Source organism: Symphalangus syndactylus, chromosome 7 (assembly GCF_028878055.3).
Source record: "Symphalangus syndactylus isolate Jambi chromosome 7, NHGRI_mSymSyn1-v2.1_pri, whole genome shotgun sequence".
Taxonomy (NCBI): domain Eukaryota; kingdom Metazoa; phylum Chordata; class Mammalia; order Primates; family Hylobatidae; genus Symphalangus; species Symphalangus syndactylus.
Window position 1 is genome coordinate 121,874,131 of NC_072429.2, and position 22,905 is coordinate 121,897,035.

At 41.5% G+C, this 22,905-nt stretch overlaps 2 protein-coding genes across 4 annotated transcripts in view; one reads left to right on the forward strand and one right to left on the reverse strand.

Annotated features, from left to right (window-relative positions):
• ZHX2 (zinc fingers and homeoboxes 2) overlaps positions 1 to 17,781 on the forward strand; it is a 268,568-nt gene extending 250,787 nt beyond the window's left edge. Inside the window, exons 4-5 of one of the 2 annotated variants that reach the window (XR_008659078.2) lie at positions 8,841 to 9,003; positions 13,660 to 17,781. The gene's annotated coding sequence lies outside the window, so the exon portion shown is untranslated. Of the gene's footprint in view, positions 1 to 8,840; positions 9,365 to 13,659 lie in introns of those variants that run through there. The other variant, XM_055287148.2, reaches the window with a different exon arrangement.
• The window catches only part of DERL1 (derlin 1), a 30,555-nt gene extending 8,295 nt beyond the window's left edge, over positions 1 to 22,260 (reverse strand). For both annotated transcript variants that reach the window (XM_055287151.2, XM_055287150.2), the window contains exons 1-6: positions 20,808 to 22,260; positions 9,216 to 9,327; positions 3,608 to 3,672; positions 2,345 to 2,371; positions 1,324 to 1,419; positions 93 to 145 (exon numbers count right to left, since the gene is read on the reverse strand). In XM_055287151.2, coding sequence (XP_055143126.1) covers positions 93 to 145; positions 1,324 to 1,419; positions 2,345 to 2,371; positions 3,608 to 3,672; positions 9,216 to 9,327; positions 20,808 to 20,960 — 506 coding nt within the window. In that variant the 5' untranslated portion in view covers positions 20,961 to 22,260. The remainder of the gene's footprint in view (positions 1 to 92; positions 146 to 1,323; positions 1,420 to 2,344; positions 2,372 to 3,607; positions 3,673 to 9,215; positions 9,328 to 20,807) is intronic.
• Positions 22,261 to 22,905: the final 645 nt, after the last annotated feature.

Genomic DNA, 22,905 nt, shown 5'->3' on the forward strand with positions numbered 1-22,905 from the left:
CTTTAAAGTTGTATAAAGGTTAGAGAAAGATAAAAACTAATGGAAATTTTCCAAGGATTAGTTTCCAATTAAATAAATCTAATATCACTTACGAGCCTCCGATGATATAGTTGAATCCAAGGATAACCCAGGGTAAATAGCAGGCCTAAGATGGAATGAATATATGCAAATGTGAGTAGCCACACCTGATGAGGACACAGCTACTACAGGGACTAAAGTTGGTAAGGATACACTGACAAGGGCTTTATATAAATCCTCTGGAAGGTCACAGCAAAATTTCTCAGATCAATCTAGCATTATTCCCACTATACTTAAACCTTCCTATCTAAAACTAGACTTAATTGTATATTTGTAACTGGAAGGACACAGTACTTTGCCCACAGGACTGATGCAATATAGGCCCTGCTGAATTGCTATAAACAAACAGCTTCAAAAAGCAGATGAGTGTCCTACAGATGCTACTAAAAGCAAGGCCCATGAGAGAATCACACTAAGATTCCAGCCAACAAATTGTTACAAATAAAATAAATATACCCCATCTTTTTAGGTTCTTCTTTTACATATCTTGCAAAATTCCTCTGAATTTTTATCTCATTACGCATTGATATCTTAAACTAATACTCTCCCAAATAAGAAAGCTCTCCAAATGAACTCAACATTTGAGCCCCTTACCAAATCCAAGACATCATACCAAGAGCTAAAGGAGTTGCAAGAAACTTCACAAACTACGAAAGAGAGTGTTATACTTAAATAACTTTACAGCTACATGTGCTAAGTACTAAAGAGAAACACAAAGTATTGAAAAAGCCCAAACGTAAGACTAATTCTAGGCAGGAGATTCAGGAAATATGTTCAGTTCCATCTCAAATTAAGAATGGGTAGGATTTATACGAAGAAGAGAATCAAGATGTTACAGGTGGAAAATTGTGAAAGAATGTACAAAGAGAAGTGTTTGGGGGCAAAAACAATCTGTTTCAGCTACAGTATAAAGCAAATAACAGGGAACGAGGGAGTGATAAGAACAGATTTTTAAAGCAGGGTTTCACATGAGTTATCTCTCCTTCTCTCTAACACATAAGATCACTCAGGGACATATCCTTGAGGGGCCCGAGGTACAGAGGGAGTGAAGAAACAAAGGCCAGCAACGGACTCCAGGTTGGCTAATTAAATAGAGCTGGGATTGAGGAGGGCAGAAAGGGGCTTGCCTATGGTACACTGCTCTGCAGTGACCTCTTCTGGATGAGTCAGAAAGTACATCTCTGGACTGAAGAGGGATTTCGGCAGACAAATGAAAAGGACACTTTTCCAACCAAGGCAAACTACCTTAAATCGTGTTCCAAACCAAAATGATACAATCATGTCTCTGTTCAGCTGGGCCCAGACATAAAGTACTGACATGATCAGAGGAATCATCAGCAACTGCAAAAGAAGTCGACATGTAAAAACCAGGCTCCAGAGGCACTTAAAAAAAGGTGTACGTCTACTATGCTTTTTACCCCTCCTCTTCACAACAATCCTCACCTGGGTAAAGGGAAACTCAACTGATCAGAATTATAAATTGATCCTATTATTTATCATACAATGAATACTACAAAATCCTACAATAAAACAAAACTATATTATTTTAGATGGATTCAGAAATGTAAGAGTCAAGCTCTGTTATTTACAAAAAGTAAGCAACAAAGCATTACCATATAATCTCAATTTTTAAAAAACATCCATGTACATGCCTAGAAAATACTAGACACCCTTGTCACATGCCTAGAAAATACTAGACAACCATTATTGTCAATGTTCAAACACCAAAAAGAGGCCAGAAATGAGCAAGGAAAGCAATGATTTAGATAACTCATGTAAGATCTTCAAAGATTTAGCTGACTTAAGATCCTCAAAATAAAACAGCTATAGGCCAGGCACGGTGGCTCACGCCTGTAATCCCAGCACTTTGGGAGGCCGAGGCAGGCGGATCATGAGGTCAGGAGTTCAAGACCAGCCTGGTGACATGGTGAAACCCCATCTCTACTAAAAATACAAAAATTAGCCAGGCGTGGTGGCGTGCATCTGTAATCCCAGCTACTCGAGAAGCTGAGGCAGGAGAATCACTTGAACCTGGGAGGCGGAGGTTGCAGTGAGCCGAGATCAAGCCACTGCACTCCAGCCTGGGCAACACAGCAAGACTCCATCTCATAAATAAATAAATAAATAAAACAGCTGTAATTCTGTAATTTCAAAATACCACATAATTAACCCCATAGTTAATGCAATTTCAACTTCTGACAAAGGCCAGTAAGAGTATATTTGAAACACATAAAAGAGCAAATAGATAGTTTAAACGGACACTTACCTGCATATCCATTGCTAAGCCAGTAATCTTGGTTTGTAAAGTTAAAGATCAGACATAAAAAAGCATTCTGTACCTAGTCAAGACTGATGTGGTTATTTTCCTCCCATTTAAAAGTTCACTTGGCCAGGTGTAATTTGGCTCATGCCTGTAATCTCTGTACTTTGGAAGGCCAAGATGGGAGGACTGCTTGAGGCCAGGAGTTCTAGACCAGCCTGGGCAACATAGCAAGACCCATCTCTAATTTATATACATATTTTTTTAATTAAAAAAGTTGTTAATTCCAGTGTTCTGAAGGAAAATACTTTTCTATAGTTCAGATTGCTTAAAACATTCTACAACACAAAGGTATCTAATCTTCATTATGCATATTCCATTAGACGATACCATGACAAGGACACAGTAGAAATCAACAGCTTCAGCATATGACTTAGTCTGGTCATCTGGCATCCTTTTTCTCTGCTATTGCATTTTAACATCTCTCCTTCAAATAAAGGAGGAAGATGCCTGTAGCCTTTGAAGGAAATAATCATTCTACTTACATTCTCAGGACTCTATAGCATGGTTAAAGTCCAAAATATTTTTTTCCTTCCCTCAAAGGAGGGGAAAGGGCATCCACAGTGCCACATTTTCTGGCCCTCAGCCAAGTTTAAATGGAAGCTGAGCCCAAAGGCAATTTTGAGCTCACCAATTTTGCTCAGGACCTGAGACATGGAGAGCTGCTGCTGCTCTCACCATCTGTAAGAGTCATGCAGTTGGAGGGCTGCTGACAACTGCTATTGATACAAAGCAGAGAAATGTAGTGTCCCTTCCCAGAGCTGGGTACTTTATAGAGGGACTGAATTACTATGTAGGACCCCAAGAGAAGGACAGCAATGAAGTCAGAAAAGGATGCTGGTTGTAAATTAATTTTCTGATAAGGACCACAGATTTCAAAAGCTGTCTCATGGCACGGACTCTCTTTGTGCCTCAGTCAACAAGCTGTCACACATGAGAACACAGAGAACTGGGAACAAGAAGAGGGAACAGTCATAAAACTACTCAACCAAAGGTGGAAAAAAATCCCACAAATGGTAAGAGAATGCATCACTCAAGGGCTATATGATTTACTACAGTTTTTAAAAAAAACTTTAATTATTCTTATTAACTGTAGTCAACCAAGATGCAAATATTGTAATTTGAAATGTTTATAGAATATGATCTATTTCCCCGAACCTGGAAAAAAACTGGTTTATTTCTGGCCCAAAATCACAGACTGAAGGATACCACGATGCAAATCCAGTTAAAGAGGAGCATGAATAAATAGTCTGCTGGCCTCCCATCAAAAGCCCCTGGAAACAAAAACAAGCCAAATGTCATGGTTCAGAATTTCACAACAAAGTAACATCTACATAGAGAAACACTTCAAAAAGTTATAGAAAAAGCCAAAATGAGAACATTTTAAAAAACACTCCTCTCTAGAAAAGTGAATTTTTTTAAATATCTAAACAATGTCCCCAATAAAGCCCTGAATCAAAGTTACCCGAGTAAGGTTAATCTATGCTCTCCTAACTGAATTCCAGTAAGTGACATGCTGTGACTACCACAGGTTAAAAGAGACCCAGAGAAAGTACAGTCAATTCCACAGCTTCTGAGCCCTGTATCCCAAAGACCAGTGAGGCCCCCCAAGCTCCCTCCTAGGCTGTCAGCTTTTCCTTCTTGGCTCTCGCCGTGACCTGATGGCCGCATTCAGGATTACATGCTTGATCCCTGTCCTCCTCCACTAGACCGTAAGTTCTGTCAGAGGAGGAACCATGCCTGTTTTGTCTCCTATTGTGTCTCCCCCAGCATGGCTATGCTGGGAGGTACTTACCATTATTATTAGAAACACACATACACACACACAACCACCTGTACCACACTGGCCTTAGATACTGAAAAAGAAAGTCTCTGTCTTCCAGAGACTTACATTCTACCAAGGGAAAACAATGTGGGGGAAGGAGGGAATAAAGTGTCAGCCAAACCTTTCCATAGCCTCTGACTCAGTCCTCATACTGCATCTGGAAAGGAGAATGGAAAGAACTACGACCTGCTTCTTAAAGATGCAGAGTTAAAGTCACATGACCAAAGTCACAGAGCTTGTTAGAACCAGAGTGACATCAAATTACTAGCACAGTGCTCCTGTCACTGCACCATATGCCTTACTGAGCAGCATAATCAACAACGGCCTCTCGTATAAGCATGATTCCTAATGCCTTCAGTTAGAAGACTTTAAGAAGAAAAAAAAAAAAGAAACAGAAATGACTGTAAGATCACTCTAGCTTGAAAGTTACTTTCCCTCCCCGTTGCACACCCCCTCACAGTTACATGATACAGCTAGTCAATTTAAAAAAAGAAACCCAACAAGTGTCAGTAAAGCAAAAAGATATATCTAAAAGAAAATAGGTTTCCAGCAAAAGTGTCTTCTACTCTCCTTTATTTCTCCCTTGATACCTCAAAGCACACTTCAGCCACAGTGTTAAGCAGGCCTAATGCTAAAGGATCACAATGATGAATCACAGCTGAAATTCTAACACAATTTCCGAATTTTAATAATAGCTGTGCTTCTTTTGATGTGGCTTTGGCTGTCTGATTCCTAAGGAGTCTTTAGACTGAGTACTTAAAATATTGTAATCATATAAATTACAGCAATATATTATCTGACATGCCTGCAACTGAGAATTTACAAATTAACTGGTTTCAAATTACAGTCTTCCAGTTCAAATCAGAAACCTCATAAATAAGCCAACTCTGCTATATAACTAACAATTTAGCCAGGCAGGAAAATATGCAGGTGGCAAACATTTTGTCAAGATGTTAACTTAAAACTGTGTGGTTGACAGAAAACTGGGGATCAGTGAACCTAGGTTCCAGTCCTAACTGCGTTAACTCAAGAGCTCTGCAACTTTTGGGACATGTCACCACCATTCTCGATCACTGTTTTCTTATCTATGAAATAAGAGCGTTACACAGAATGATCTCAAAAGTTCCTCTCTACACGTTCATGGCAGCTATTATTCACAATGGCCAAAAAATGAAACCAAGTCAAATGTCTATCAACTGATGACTGAATAAACAAAATGAGGTATATCCATACAATGGAATCTTAATTGGTAATAAAATGGAATGAAGCACTGATATAGGCTATATGGAAGAATCTTGAAAACATTATGCTATGTAAAAGACGTAAGTCACAAAAGGCAACAAAATACTGTATGATTTTAAGAAATGCCCAGAACAGGCAAATCTAAAGAGTCAATAAGATCAGTGGTTTTGGTCAGGTACAGTGGCTCACGCCTGTAATACCAGCACTTTGGGAGGCTGAGGTGGGCGAATCACTTGAGATCAGGAGTTTGAGACCAGCCTGGCCAACAAGGTGAAAACCTGTCTACTAAAAATACAAAAATTAGCTGGATGTGGTGGTGAGCGCCTGTAGTCTCAGCTACTCAGGAGGCTGAGGCATGAGAATTGCTTGAACCCGAGATGCAGAGGTTGCAAAGAGCCAAGACAGTGCCACTGCACTCCAGCCTGGGCGACAGAGTGAGACTCTGTCTCAAAAAAAAAAAAAAAATCAGTGGTTTCCTAAGGGTGTGGGGGAGGAAGGGATTAAATGAAAAGCGAGAATGGCTGCTAATGGTAGGGTTTCTTTTGGGGGTGGTGAAATATTATAAAAATGAGTGTGATAATGACTATACAACTCTGTCAATATACTAAAAACCAATGAATTGTGTATACTTTAAACGGGTACGTTGTACGGTATATGAATTATATCTCAATAAAGCTGTTAAAAAACGCCTCTCAGCTCAAGCCTTTCAAAATGCTCTGTAGTTGTTGAGTAGGGAATGAGGGGGCAACTTATAAAAATCAAAGCAAATAAAAGAGACCAGTGACCTAATAATCCCACAGATTTGTCCTAAATTGGTATTCAGGGAGAATAACATTACAATTTGTTGTATTACCTGACCAGGTAATAGGGTTGGGTAAAGGGATTCAGAGCACAAGAAGACAACTAAAAATAAAAAGTGGCCACTGGCCAGGCACAGTGGCTCACGCCTGTAATCCCAGTATTGTGGGAGGCTGAAGCAGATGGATCACCTAAGGTCAGGAGTTCGAGACCAGCCTGGCCAATATGGCGAAATGCCATCTCTACCAAAAACACAAAAATTAGCCAGATGTGGTGGCATGCACCCGTAATCCCAGCTACTCAGGAGCCTGAGGCACGAGAATCACTTGAACCCAGGAGGCAGAGGTTGCAGTAAGCTGAGATCACGCCACTGCACTCCCGCCTGGGTGACAGAGTGAAACAGTATCTCAAAAAAAAAAAAAAAAAAAAAGAAAAAAAAGTGGCCATGGAATTATAGCAACTTAGTTTTAATAACAGCATTAGAATTATGTTTTAAGTCCTTATAGTTCAGAGTTAAATTCTGAAATATTTACAAATGAAATGTCTGGCATTTTGCTTCAAATAATCAGGGGTGGAGGACAGCGATAGATATAAATAAAACAAGATTGGCTATGAGATAACTATTAGAGGTGATAACCATTAGATGGTTAAGGAGGGGTTCGTACTGACACACACTACGACAGGGATGAACCTTAAAAACATTGTGCTAAGTGAAAGAAGCCGGTCACCAAAGGACATATGAAATGTCCTGAACAGGTAAATCCATATACACGGAAAGTAGATTAGTGGTTGCCAGAGGCTGGGAGGAGGGAAAGTAGGGGGGTAAAGAGTGACTGCTTTGGCTTTTTTAGGGAATGATGAAAATGTTCTGGAATTAGATTGTGATGATGGCTGCATAACATTCTGAATATACTAAAGACCACTGAATTGTACACCTTAAAATGGTTAAAATGATGAATTTTATGTTATGTGAATTTGGTCTCAGTGAAAAGAAAAAAGGTTGACTTTTCCCTCCACTTTTGCATATGTTTGAAAATTTTCCAGAATAAAATTTTAAATAACTGATCATAGATCATCCACACTTAATCTATTTTACTATTGATATAACGTTTACTATCAATATAAAATAATTACTCCAGCTGGGCACAGTGGCTCATGCCTGTAATCCCAGCACTTTGGGAGGTCAAGGTGGGCAGATCTCTTGAGCCCAGGAGTTCAAGACCAGGCTGGGCAACATGGTGAAACCCCATCTCTACAAAAAATACAAGTCAGCTAGGTGTGGCGGTTTAACACCCATACTTGTAGCTACTAGGGAGGCTAAGGTGGGAGGATCACTTGAACCCAGGCAGTCAAGGCTGTAGGGAGCCATGACTGTGCCACTATACTCCAGCCTGGGTGACAGAGCAAGACCCTGTCTCAAAAAAAAAAAAAAATTACTCTAACAAATTAATCCTCAATTAAATTATACCAGAAAGGCAGACTGCTAAGCACTCAGTATCATAACGGGTCCAACTGGAACAAAGGAGAATAAAAAATCACATATTCTGGTAGATTTAAAGATCAAACCCCTGATATGGTGGTGAGAGGCCTAGTTGTCAGTTTCACTTCTGCCAAGTTACTTCACTTCCTTGAATCTCCTATTCATCTTTTGGTAAAACTCAGGAAATAAACTAGGTTCCTCCCAATAGTAATATAATAGTCTACGACCTTACACTTTGTATTAATACAATTTCTTTCTTTTTAAAAAGAACCTAAAAGCAAATGCCAATTTAAGGAAAAATGTTACTTGATATCAAATACCCATCCTACTATTTCCCTGCAGTGATGAGACTGATTCGCAATTCTCAACCATATGAGTACTGACTTATACTTAAGGGTAGTTCAGAGTTCTCTACCCTGAGGTAACAGCCAGCAAGTTTATAAAGTCTCTGAAGTCAGTCAGCCTTTTCAAAATCATTTAAATTTAACGAAATTATATCCATATTGTAACACAGTGTATTGATGTATTGTTTCTTTAGTATAAGTGACTCAGACAGCATATAAGGTATTGTAGAAAATAAATGACAATTCAGTAAGACACTATTATGAAAAGATTTTTCGAATTTATCCATAATATTACATAGGTTGGCTGGGCGCATTGGCTCACACCTGTAATCCCAGCACTTTGGAGGTCGAGGCAGGCGGATCACTTGAGGTCAGGAGTTTGATACCAGCCTGGCCAACAGGGTAAAAACCTGTCTCTACTAAAAATACAAAAATTAGCTGGGTATGGTGGCAGGTGTCTGTAATCTCAGCTCCTCAGGAGGCTGAGGCATGAGAATTGCTTGAACCCGAGAGGCAGAGGCTACAGTGAACTGAGATGGCACCACTGCACTCCAGCCTGGGCAACGGAGCAAGGCTGTCTCAAAAAATAAACAAATAAATAAAATAAAATATTACATTGGTACTCATACCTGATAAACTACCACATATTATTAAATCTTGGCTATATACTGTATTTTAGAGTTGAGTTTTTCAATTAGAGAATAAATCTAGGCTTTTAATTACATAAATTAATGTTTTTCAACCCCAATCTAGGAGACATATATACTCCAGCCCAATTCTGCACTGAAGGACAAGGACTGCTGCAAAAGAAATGAGGGAGACCATCAAAATAAATGAAAGGCACACAGCTCAGCCACTAAGGAGATGGACAAGACATGTCAACCTCTGATCTGCTACTTTTTGCATCTATAAAGTGGTAACACTGCTACTTATACCTCAGGATGTTGTGAGGATTAAAAATTGAATAAGCTAAGTGCCTAGCGCAGTCCTGGTACAGTCACTGAGCATTTACTATCCTTACGCAGTTTCTTTTTGTAATGCTAACTGCCCTCCAAATTCCTCCAAAGTAAACACATGGAATAGTAAATGAGAAAGAAACAATGCTTAAAACAACTACGGGTAACATACCTGTTTCAAGTCGCGTAGAATACTGATACAAGAAATATAAATTGACCAAATAAAGAAATCCAGTTCCTGGACCCACAGGGAAATAAAAGGTGGCAGTGATTGGCCTCCAAATCTGTCCAGATCAAAATAAACACAGCTGTTAGTTTCTGTAAGCCTGGTTATTTCTTTGCCTTTTAACTAAACAAAATTAACCCCTGCAAAGCATCCTCCTCAATGAGAGGTATGAAAGTGATCCTACCAACACAACTCAAGAAAACAGCCGAAGAAAAGTGTTCACACCAAATACAATCACATCACTTTGCAAATCAGTGGAATAAAACGACATCATAAAATAAGCAACAAATATTTCTAAACAAGTTGAAACAAAATCAATACTATGTGAGTATATGGCTAGTCTTTACTGAGATCAGGCATACAATTAAGCCTACGTCAAAAAATGAATTACAAAGGCTTAATTTCCAACAGTACAGTAATGCCTCTATTTAGGGAAAGAATATTCTGGAATGACAAATCTTGTCCAAAAATGCCACATTCAAAGGCAGAAGTAAAACAATTTTTTATTCAAATCAATACACTAAATAGGCAACAGGCGCACTTTTTCTTTAAAAACATTTCCCGGCCGGGCGCGGTGGCTCACACTTGTAATCCCAGCACTTTGGGAGGCCAAGGCGGGCGGATCACGAGGTCAGGAGCTCCAGACCACGGTGAAACCCCGTCTCTACTAAAAAATACAAAAAATTAGCCAGGCGTGGTGGTGGGCGCCTGTAGTCCCAGCTACTCGGAGAGGCTGAGGCAGGAGAATGGCGTGAACCCGGGAGGCGGAGCTTGCAGTGAGCCAAGATTGCGCCACTGCACTCCAGCCTGGGCAACAGAGCGAGACTCCATCTCAAAAAAAAAAAAAAAAAATTTCCCTGAAAAAACAAAACATAAGAAGGGTCTAAAGTAACATGCCAGGTTTGGTGGCTCATGCCTGTAATCCCAGCACTTTAGGAAGCCAAGGCGGGCAGATCACCTGAGGTCAAAAGTTCAAGACCAGCCAGGCCAACATGGTGAAACCCCGTCTCTAACAAAATTACAAAAATTAGCCAGGTGTGGTGGCAGGTGCCTGTAATCTCAGCTACTCGGGAGGCTGAGGCAGGAGAATCGCTTGAACCCAGGAGGCAGAGGTTGCAGTAAGCCAAGACCGCAACATTGCACTCCAGCCAGGGTGACAGGAGCGAAACTCTGTCTTAAAACATTTAATTTAATTAAAATAAATTAAATAATAAAGTAACAAGTAAGCCTCATTCCCAACCGCCAGTCTCTCAGTTCCAACAACAGCTGATCAGTGTCTTGTATTTCCTCTAAGAAATACATGTTACTATTACTCATTCTTCTTTATCCTACTCTATATGGCACTGTTTTATACCTTGGTTCATTCCCTACAAAATATTTTAATTGGCTTCATAGTATTCCTTGTATGTGAATGTCTAAATTTTTGTTTAAACTGTTACAATGCCACCATAAATATTCTTGTATATCCTCTTTATATGTGCATATACAGAATAAGTTCCTGTCAATAAATCTGCTACAGCAACAGACATAAGCATTTATTTTGGTAGATACTGCCAAATGGCTACAAAAATGTTTGCTCAATTTATACTTCCTCCTAAAAAGTAGATGAATCCTGTCTTCTCTCCATACTCTCACCATTTCATGTATTATATATTCACCAATCTGAAAACTAATTTGTATTTGCATTATGAGAAGTCAAGTACCTTTTCATGTTTTAAAAACCTGAGCATTTCCTTTATTCACTTGTTCTTCTGGATTTACCTTTCTTTTTTTTTCCCCCCTGAGATAGGATCTTGCTCTGATGCCCAGGCTGGAGTGCAGTGGCATGATCTTAGCTCACTACAACCTCCACCTTCTGGACTCAGGTGATTCTCCCACCTCAGCCTCCCGAGTAGCTGGGACTACCGGCATGCACCACCACACCTGGCTAATTTTTATATTTTTTTGTAGACACAGGGTCTCATGATGTTGCCCAGGCTGGTCTCAAACTCCTGAGCTCAAGTGATCCACCTGCCCTGGCCTCCCAAAGTGCTGGGATTACAGGCATGAGCCATTGCACCTGGCTGCATTCCCTCATCTTTCTCATCATTGCAAGCATTTTCTGATCTTTCATTAGACTTTCATGGTGTTTTTGCCATATTTTGACATACAAAGGTTTAATTAAATGTAGGCAAATGTATCCATGATGTGTCATGTTTAGAAAGTCTTTTCGCTCCAAGAATGTAAGTGTTCACGGTTTTATTTTAGCACTTTCAAGGTGCATCCAAGGAATGAGGAAGAGATCCAACTGTTTTTCTAAATGGTCACCCAGTTTTCCCAACCCCATTTACAGAGTAACCCACATTTTTTCCAATTATTTGAAAAACTACTTTCATTGAACATTTATACTCTAGTCTCTTTTATATTAAGGTCTACTTTAACACCATTCTGTTTGGAATTGGTTCCTATGCCAATATCAAGTTATTTTAATTTCTATTTTCTTTTTTTTTTTTTTTTTTTGAGACAAGGTCTCAGTCTGTTGCTCAGGCTGGAGTGCAGTGTCGTGACCACAGCTCACTGTAACCTCAAATTTCTGGGTTCAAGCAATTCTCCACTCAGCCTCCCAAGTGGTTAGGACTATGGGCATGTACCATCACACCTGGTTAATTTTTTTTTTTTTTTTTGAGATGGGCTTTCCCTATGTTGTCCAGGCTGGTCTCAAACTACCAGCCTCAAATGATGCTCCCACCTCAGCCTCCCAAAGTGCTGGGATTATAGGCATGAGCCACTGGGCCTAGCCTAATTTCTATTCCTTTTATAATATATTTTAATAGCTGGTAAACAACTAAATAATATCTCCCCCTTTTTTTCTATGAAAATTGTCACAATTGTCTTGGTTAGTCTCAATATTTTATTTTTCTAAATGAATTAGAATCATTCTTTTACTATTTCCATGTGATATTGATATAATTCCCAGCCAAGAAGTTTTTCATAGCTTTTAGAGTTGTCTATACAGCTATCTCTTTTTATCTTTTTATACCTAACCACAAAAGCTGAGTATCTTACTGCCTACAATATTGAAAATTGAGCTTTGGCCAGGTGCAGTGGCTCATGACTGTAATCCAAGCACTTTGGGAGGCCGAGGTGGGCAGATCACCTGAGGTTGGGAGTTTGAGACCAGCCTGACCAACGTGGAGAAACCTCGTCTCTACTAAAAACACAAAATTAGCCAGGCGTGGTGGCGCATGCCTGTAATCCCAGCTACTGGGGAGGCTGAGGCAGGAGAATCGCTTGAATCCAGGAGGCAGAGGTTGCAGTAAGCCGAGATCACGCCATTGCACTCCAGCCTGGGCAACAAGAGCAAAACTCTGTCTCAACAAAAAAGAAAATTGAGCCTCTTGGGCTTTCCAAGCATACAACCCTAGCTGTAAATAAACTTTTGTATCTTATTTCATTCTTGTCTAATTCACTGGCTGGCATCCCCACCAGAACAATGCTAAATAGTGATTGAAGTAGATGGCTTTCCTAAACTTTTGGAAATGGCAGCAAAATGCTGGCTTTTGGTGTGAGAGATATGTGTCTATCTCATTGCACACCAGCACATACCAAGCACAAAAGACATGGCCCCTGAATTCCTCAGAGTAGTGGGGAAGGCTGTCAAAGGAAGAAAGGGTTGGCACAAGGGAGGGGACATGTGGACTTGTTACAAAGGCCCCAAGAATTGCAAGAGCACAATAACTGAATGGGTACTGCTAACAATTCAAGTGTGGCTGGAATGGAGGACGTCAGTCACAGGGACTGGCCACATACAGACTGGCCAGTTCCATTCTCCAAGTACAGAAATGTAATCCTCAGAGCTTAATTCCTTGTAGAGGGAAATGCGATGTGCATACCAAAAAAGTGACTTTCCAAGACACGTGTATTAAACCAGAAAAATAAAATAGGTTAACATTTGTTTTGATTTATTCACAACTTTATCACAGAAACAGGACAGTTTAGTGGAAAGGGAACTGCAGATGACTTGAGAAGACCTGGGTTAAAGTTTTCGCTTACAAGTCACCACTTCTGAGCCTCAATTTCCATAGTTAATGTTTTTTAAAAGAAATCAATAAATTAGTGTGCTACTCAGCTTATTTACATGCACTGATTCAGGAGATGGATTTCATAGATGAGGAAACAGGATGAGAAAAGGTTAAGTATCAGCCAGTAAGTGGTGAAGCTAGAATTTTATCCCAGACAGTCTGACTCCAGAGTTTGTGATACTAAGCCCCTATTTTTACAATCCCTCTCACAAATGGCATCAGTATTATGAGGTACAATTGCAATTAGTGTAAGTGTTCACTACTACAACACTTGTATAATCCTGAAATAGACTGAGAGTAAACCTACTAATTAATTCTCTGTGCTTAAGAAAAGGACTGGGAGTAAAGACCAGAAGCAAACTCTCTAGGCAGCCCTGGACCCTTGGAAAAGTATGGACGTCAAACTGGCTTCATCATCTACCCAATGACATTATCCTGACTTCTGCCTTCCTTATCTTACAGGATTTGTAAAAGGTTGGAATTAAGAAAGCGAATTAAAAAGATACTATGTAAAAAGAATTAATATGTGTAGGTGTGTTAATTGTATTATCACAATCTTTTCGGAAATACCCGCTAACCGGTTTTTATAAATTCATATTTCAACTACCCCCATATTCCTATAAGTTACTCAAGGCCTGGTTTTGGAAAAGAAACCTCGTTTTTGTCTGACTATATTTTCTCTAATGCTGATGACATAAGACTATTTTTAGTCACTGTTTGCACCTGTTCTTTGGAAATCAGTGTCTGTCAAAATATCTCACTTCTTTTCCCTGTTCATTAAGCATACCCTTGAGTTTTACTTGCTTTCATTGATCTAAAAGACTTAATATTATTTTTGTATTACTTTAAAATTATAATCTGAAAACACCAGAAGACAGCTTATCTCTTTAGAAGGACATAGTGTAACATATTTCGGAAATCCCCATTGTAAGTATCCAACTAAATCCCATTTTTTCCTCGACCTGATATGTAAACAGTAAGGAGAAGGAACTGGCTTTACGTTCAGTGCCAGGAGTAAAGAGGCCTATTTTCAACCCTGGAAAGCCTAAGAGGCAGCCAACTGCAGCACAAAGAGCCACGACTTGCAGAGAGAGGATTGCCTGCCTCACACTTACTGAGAGGACTCGTGGGGGAGTATCTCATTTTAAGTCCACAGCAATCTCAAGGCCAGGCCCATAATGATCCCAGTTTTTTCAGGAGGAAAGCTGGGCCCTAATTAGAGTTCCTCTCTTAACAAGGATATGTAGCCCATGTGCTCACTGCTATATACACCCTTAAAGAAGACATAAGACATTGTTCCTCGGTTATTAGTCCAACAACTTCAGAGTGTAGGTTGCAGCCATCCTTTAACTAAAATCTTCTAAACAATCTGCTACTGAAATAATTTGCCATCCAGAGTCGAGTGTTTTTTGTTTTTTTTTAAGTATAAAAAGTGAGGATTTGTCTGAAATAATAAGGATCACTTGATTTGGACTTAAGTATATATCAGTCACCAAGCAAGAAAGATGATGAGCACCTGTGTGACAAATGCTGGTTTAGCAAACTGTGGCCTTTTTTGCTGGGTGGGGAGACACAACGGGTAGGCAAGAAAAGGCCCCTTCCATTAATTTAAACAAATGAAAGGCACTTAATCGTTACAAAGAGCAATTAGAAGCCATCAAATCTACTCCTAGATATATAGGCAACAGAAATTACTATTTATGCTCACCAAGAAGTACATATGTTCACCAAGACATGTACTAGAATGTTCATAGCAGCACCATTCATAATAGCCAAACTAGAAACTGCCCAAAAGGTCCATTAATAGCTGAATGAGTAAATAAATTGTGGTATGGTCCCATAATGCGCAACCTATAACCACATGCAACAATATGGGTGACTCTCAAACATAATGTTGATAAAAGCAGGTAGACGCAAAAGAGAACATACTTCATAATTCCATCTATAGAAAGCATAAAAACTGGCAAAAACAACACATGGTATTAAAAATCAAGAGCATAGTTACCCTTAGAGAGGACAGTGACCAGAAGGAAGCAGGAGAAAGCTTTTAGAGATTCTGTTTCTTGATCTGAATGCTAGCTATATACGTTTTGAATTTTTAAAAACTCAAGCTATAAACTTATTACACATACACTTTCCTGCTTGTATACTGTAACTCAATAAAAAGTTTTTTAAAAAGCCACAATCTAATGGGCAACATTACTATAGACCACAGCAGAACTGTTCAACGTGGACAGGACTATTAAGGAAAGATCTTAAACTATGTACCAAAACACTGGCCACTAGAGTTCTATAGCCAAACCTTGGTGGATATAGAACTTCTATGCTCAGCCTATAGTCCAAGTTCATTCTCCTCCCTGCTATGTTGAAATGTCTCTCTTCCCCAATACACCCTTAAATCAGTCTCCTAAGGTTGCTGTCATCAGGTTAAATGTGACGTGTAAGCAAAAGCTTGGCAAATATAAGCACCAGGCTGAGTCACAGAATTGGTTGGTACCATTTCTTATTCCTGGAAACAAATTAGAGAAATCAAGAGTTCACATCTTCCCATTTCAAGTCAGGATGCTTTTAAGAAGACAAAGCAGAATAATCATCCAGCAGTTACGTTTCAATTTCAATTACTAATTAAAATTAGAATCTTACTGTCCAGGAGAGAAGGAAATAAGGCACAAAGTATTGGCTGATAAAGAAAAATTGGCAACTATTTTTTTCCCATACCAACCACATAGGAGGCAACTATTTTTGAATAGCTTATTTATCAGGCTATTTACTGGGTATTACAAACATTTTTCTATGTGTTCTACATACTAGAGGCAAGAAGTAGATAACATATTTCCTCAATTTGAAGGTACTCGTTCCTGTGTTTCTGAAATTACAATCAATACACGCGTTTAATGTAATTTCTACTCCCCTGTCCCCCAAAAAAGTTGCATTAAATTGATGGTGCATCGTATAATCAATGGAGTCTTAGAACAAAGTTAATATGCTATGATATTATCCTCAGATCCTAAAGAAATTGAGGCTCAGACAGGATAAATAACTTGCCTAAGGGTACACAACTAGCAGGGGACTGAGCCAGGCCTTGAGACCATGATTCAACTACTTGAAATCTAACAGTCTTTCTACTCTAATAGAAAAGGAAAAATAGTTTGCTATGATTGATTTGGAAGAAACCACCTTCAAAAATGTTTTGCTACATACTTTTTTTTCATAGATATTATGCAAAGGAGTTAAAACAGCTTAGAACTATGTTTGACTCAACGAAATTGAAACTGAAGCTGTCTACAAAATGGGGGTAACACTTATCTCAGGATGATTGTCAGAATTCAATGACATAACTTCGGGGAAATTGTAACAGGGTGATGTTATTTTGTCCAAAGAAATGAAGAAATATAGCCATGCAGGCGGCCCTGGGAGACATAACCTTAGAAAACACAAAGGCAGCAGGAATTGCCACCTCTAGTGTAGTTAGTCAAAAGTTAATATGAAGACATTTCATTATTGTGAACTATTTGATTGATGAACATAAATCTGACGGACTCAGAATAGGGAGAAATCGTAGACAACAGTATAATGAGTCTTAACACACACCTGTTTCAACCTATCCACACTAAAGAAATAACGTTATAAACCTCAGAGTTCTAAACCAACAAGCTACACACAGGAATCTATAGCCGAGGAGGAAAAATAACTTGTCACTTCCAACATGAGCACACAATTCTAAATCAATCACTCCCCCATTTTTGTAAGCTGTGAAAGATTCAGCTTCTAAGGAAAAGAGGAACGTTCTAGCAGAACTCTGCTAAAGCACACCTCACACTGTCCATGCACAGCAGCCTCTAAATGCAGTTTTTCCTTGACTGCTTCATTTGCAAATGAGTTCCTCCAGGTGGGTCTGAAAGTTACATGTGTCCAAAACAGGCAAGAATCAGAGTAACAGGAAGAAAAGACAAGGTACAGCTGTTGGTCTTTCCACACCTGGGCAGTACACTGTCCTGCCTCCTGCTGGCAGCTGAGAAGAAATAATACGGGGAAGATGACAAAATCGTGGAAGATGTGACAAGAATGATTACTCTTTTTAATCAGTTCACCACTTTTAACATTATACACCCGCAGTCTGTTAGGCTTATTTACATTGCTTCTTTACAATGTGCTTATTTACGTCGTGTAGTCACTAGTATCACTACACAAGTGAGGATTTTGCAAACAGGGACAACAAGCCGGTTTTGACCAGGTCCTTCTCACACATTAATATGCCACCACTGCTCCCCATGACCACACATTACCCAACAAGCCACCAGGAACAAAGTACACAACATTCACTCAGCCAACAAATATTTACTGAAGTAATAAACACAGAACAGCATGCACCAGCTGCACTCCAGAATCATGTTTTTATATCCAACTGCTCCCTTGGCCTCTCCACATGGATGCCTGAAAAGCATCTCAAGACTTAGCACAGTCAAAACCTAACTCTTCATCCATACCCTACTCCCGACCTAGGCATCCCTGACCATTCCCCATCTCAGTCAAGGGCTCCGCCATCCACTCAGCTGCTCCTGTGAAAACAGTAGTATCTTTCAGTCCTGCTTGCTTCACCCATTCACCCTTTAAATCTGTTCAGCTGTAATCTTGTCCCCTCCGCCAAGTTTATGCCCTTTTCTCTATCTTCACAGCCACGCTGATCCAAACCACCATCTCTCTGACCTCCTAACTGGATTCATCTCTCTGATCTCATCACCTAGGCTTTCCTCCTTCAACCCCCTCCATACACACACAAAGTCCACTCCACAGAGTAGTCGGGACAATCTGTCGGTCCTTTGTTCACAAGGCTCCAAAGACTTCATAGTGCCCTCAAAATAAAGTTCAAACCTCTTAACATGACCTACAAGGCTCAACTATGATCTAGCTTTAACCTACCTTTCCATCTTAGCTTTATTGCACCCAGCCCTGGCTATCTCCCTGCCGTCATCTACTAATCCCCACCCTACAGCTGACCCTGTGCCAGCTGGCAACCCAGTCTTCTTCCTGTTCCCAGCTCCTACTTCTGAGCCTTTCACTTACTAGTCCTTCCTGAAAGGTTGTCTCCACAGCCAGATCTACCCAAAGATGGCTGGCTCCTCAGTATTCCAATTTCTTCAAATGTCTTCTCTGAGGCCTTTCTGGGTGGAACGCCCTATCAAATATTATACCCCTTAAAACACGTGCTTCTATGTCTTCACAGGATCTGAAACCTTTTCAGTCCTATTTACTATTGTACCCCAGTGCCCAGCACACAGCAAGTGCCCATTACTTCCAACAACTCAGTTAATATATAAGCACCTACTATGTCCCAGGCACTATTCTAGGTAACAAGGACAGTGGTGAACGGCTCTCATGGAGCCTTATTCTCTGAGGGGAAGCAGACTAATAAATACCAAAGGGTAATATGTAGCAAGAAAAATGAAGGATAAGGCCGGGCTCAGTGGCTCACGCTTCTAATCCCAGCACTTTGCGAGGCTGAGGCGGGTGGATCACCTGAGGTCAGGAGTTCAAGACCAGTCTGGCCAACATGGTGAAACCCCGTCTCTACTAAAATACAAAAATTAGCTGGGCATGGTGGTGTGTGCCTGTAATTCCAGCTACTTGGGAGGCTGAGACAGGAGAACCCCTTGAACCCAGGAGGCAGAGGTTGCAGTGAACCAAGACTGCACCATATACACTCCAGCCTAGGCAACAGAGACTCCGTCCCCCCACCCCCCAAAAAAAAGAAAGAAAAATGAAGGATAAGGGATAAGGGAGTGGAGTGAAGGAGGAGCTATTTTATGTACGGCCATCAGAGAAGGCCGTGTCAATAAGACGGCATTTGGGCAGAGATCTGAAGGTTAGGAGGTAAACAAGTGAGCCACGGTTATCTTCCTCAGGCAGAGAAACAACATGTGCAAAGGCCCTGAGGAGAGATCCAGATACGCACTGAAGTAACAGCAAGGATCTCATTGTGGAGCCTAAGGTACAAGTTGGAGAGTAGTAGGAGATGAAGTCAGAGAGGCAGCAGGGGCCTTGCAGGCCACTGAAAGGACTTGGATTTTACTCATTAAGACATAGTAGGATTCCGGACAGAGGAACGACAGGACTTGATGTAGGTTGTAAAAGGATCACTCTAGCTGTCTAGAGAAAAGATGGAAAGGAACCAGATTGCAGTGACAGTGGCTTGCAATGGAGAATGAAAAGGGATTGTATTCTGGACATATGTCTCAAGTAGAGTCAACAGGATTTGCTGACAGATTGTGGGGTGTGAGAAAAACAAGAAAAATAAAAGATGACTCCGACAATTAACTTCAGCTCCTCTAATAATGGAGTTGCTATTCACTTCCAAGGCAAAGAGGGAAAGGGGATTCAATTTTGGACACGTTAAGATGAAGATGACTCTTAGTCATCCAAGTCGTGATTTCAAGTCACTGCTGGATGCACAAATCTGGAAATAGGGAGACAGATCTGGACTGAAGATATTTATATTTACATTTCAGAATCTCCAGTTTATAGAAAGTATGTAAAGCCCTGAGGCTGAATGAATGAGACCACCTAAAGCTAGGGAGAGTCTATAGAAAAGGTCCTATAACTGATTCCCAAGGCACATCCTAACATTTAAAAGTCAGGAGATAAGGAACCAGCAAAGGAAACCAAGAAGTAATACCCAGTGAAGACAGGGAAAGACAAGAAAATGTTATCCATAGGCCAAGTAAAGGCCTGAAATTAATGCCAGATCTTGCTATCTGACCTGCCACTGATTAAAGTTTTAAATCAGAAATTGGTGAATACAGATAACCTTCAGAAAACTGGCACTCTCTTGACAGAAATGTTACTCTGGACTGTTTCCTTCATGCTTAAGAAAATAACAAGGCCTTCCATTCCTGGACAAATGTACTCTTTGCCCATTCCTTCGTACATTCTATTACTATGTGGGGGATACTAAATTAGGGCTAGAGGGAAATGCAGAACAATACACTCGTTCTTTGTATCTCTGACTTTAAATCACTCCTACAGGAAAAACAAAACAAAAAAACTCCATTAACGTGAAAGGAACTCAGCTATAAGTTGGTGAAGTTGACACCTACAGGCCACCCACGTGGGTGACAGAGGGAGGTCAGAGGGCAATGCTCCAGGCGGACCTAATCGCCAGCGTCCAACAGATTGACAACTACCAACGACTAATCTCACTGCTTCCTTCACTGAGTGCGAAGAGCGGGAAGCACAATCTCACTATACTAGTGAAGTCAACCCCTCCCCACCAGGCCAGCCCACAACTCCAGCTATCCAGCACCCCGCTCCAGATCCCAGAGCCTCCCGGGGCCCAAAGGACCCCGCCCTAAACCGCCGGCGCCGGACGCACTACAAATCCCAGCAGGTACCGCGCGCCCGCAACATGCCGGCCTACGCTTCGCCACCGCTGGGCCTCCTGGGGCCTGTAGTCTCCACGCCCCCCGTCTCCGGTAAGTACCTGAAAGCGATAAAGGAAGGCTTCGGGCCAGAGGAAGAGGTAGGCCGGGCTGATAAGGCCGAGTTTGCCGACCAAGGGCACCGCGACGGTGGCGGCGAACCAATAGCGCGTGATCGCCGGGATGCTCCTGAACCAGTCTCCGATGTCCGACATCTTCGACCCACAGGTAGCCAAGATGCACACGACCGCCCGACTCCCCGTGCCGACCCCCTCACGACGCGGCCGGCTCCGCGACTGTTAGGTGTCTAGGTGGAAGCCGCCGAAGCCGCGATGAAGAAGGCGGAGACGGGCGGACGTGGCGCCACCGAATTCGGACCAGCGAGGCAGCCTTCTGAGGCGAAACTTCCCCTTCCGGCGACCGCGGACGACGTGACCAGAAGTCCCGCCGCTTAAAGGGCAAGAGCAGATTTTACCGCCCGGCCGAGGCTCGGCGTCCTGCGGGGCGGAGCCAGGTAGAGAGACATCACGACTAGTGGGAAAACAGTGGTTGCCTGGAGCAACGGCAAACGCTCCAGCCAGTGGCGAGGCCAAATGCCATTCACCTAGTTCTCAGAGTTTTAATGCAGCTGGGTCCACCTGGAGGGTATTTAAAGGGGACGAAAGCAAACGAAGTGTCTAGTTCCTCGTCTGCTCACTCATTCCACAAGTGTTTGTTGGGCACAGTTCTAGACACTGGGCAGCTGCGGCTGTCAACGCTGTCGTGGTACCCTCTCTCCTGATCTTAACATCCTCATTGGGATAATTTATAAACAAATAGATAATGAAGTAAGATAATCTCAGAGAGTAATTAGAAAAACAGGAAAATGAAATGAGATGATGAGGTAGAGTGACGGGGTGGGGGAGCGGCAGTGTGAGGACAGATGGCTACTTTAGGTATGAACTGGGCCAGCCAGGCAAGAGATCTGGGGGAAGAATTTTCCATGCACAGAGAAAAGCCGCTCTAACTAGGTTGGAATGTTGGAGGAACTAAAAGCCCAAATGATCCAGCTTGTCTAATTCATCTTGTATAAGAAGGAATCTTTAAGAAAAGCTACTGGCCGGGCGCGGTGGCTCACGCCTGTAATCCCAGCACTTTGGGAGGCCGAGGTGGGCGGATCACGAGGTCAGGAGTTCGAGACCAGCCTGGCCAACATGATGAAACCCCGTCTCTACTAAAAATACAAAAATTAGCCGGGCGTGGTGGCACATGCCTGTAATCCCAGCTACTTGGGAAGCTGAGGCAGAAGAATTGCTTGAACCCGGAAGGCAGAGGTTGCGTGAGTGGAGATTGTGCCATTGCACTCCAGCCTGGACAACAAGAGCAAAACTACGTCTCAAAAAAAAAATAAAAAAAACCAGAGAGAAAAGAAAAGAAAAAAATTGAGCCAATAAATGGGCATCCCTTTATAAAAAGAGCGCAAATGTGGCTGGGTGTGGTGGCTCATGCCTGTAATACCAGTACATTGGGAAGCTGAGGCAGGCGGATCACAAGGTCAGGGGTTTGAGACCAGCCTGGCCAATATGGTGAAACCCCGTCTCTACTAAAAATACAAAAATTAGCCGGGAGTGGTGGCACGCACCTCTAGTCCCAGCTACTCTGGAGGCTGAGGCAGGAGAATCGCATGAACCTGGGAAGCAGAGGTTGCAGTGAGCTGAGATTGCACCACTGCACTCCAGCCTGGGCGATAGGGCGAGACTCTGCCTCACAAAAGAAAAGAGCAAATGTAACCTTGATATCATGAGGAACAGGAGAGAACCGTTTACCTGAAGAAGAGAGCAGAGAGAGGCACCAAGAACGCCTGAGAGCCAAAAGACTCAGAGGAAAAACAAAATAATTTGAGATTTTTCAGTAAAAGTTGAATGTGCAGCCCCTTTTAGTCACAGAATATTATTGCTGTCACTGCAGACGTGATGTGCAAACATGCATATGCTTGACTGGCAAGGGATTTGAGCCAAAAATGCTACATCTGTCATGTTTGTTTGAAGCCAAGCCAAATAGGCTGAACACACATTTAGAGAGCACTAAGAAAATTTTATACCTTGTACTTGCTGTCAAAAGCAGCAGGGGAAAATGTGTTGAAAAGAGAAAGTGTACATACTAAACAGCCAAAATGGTGCA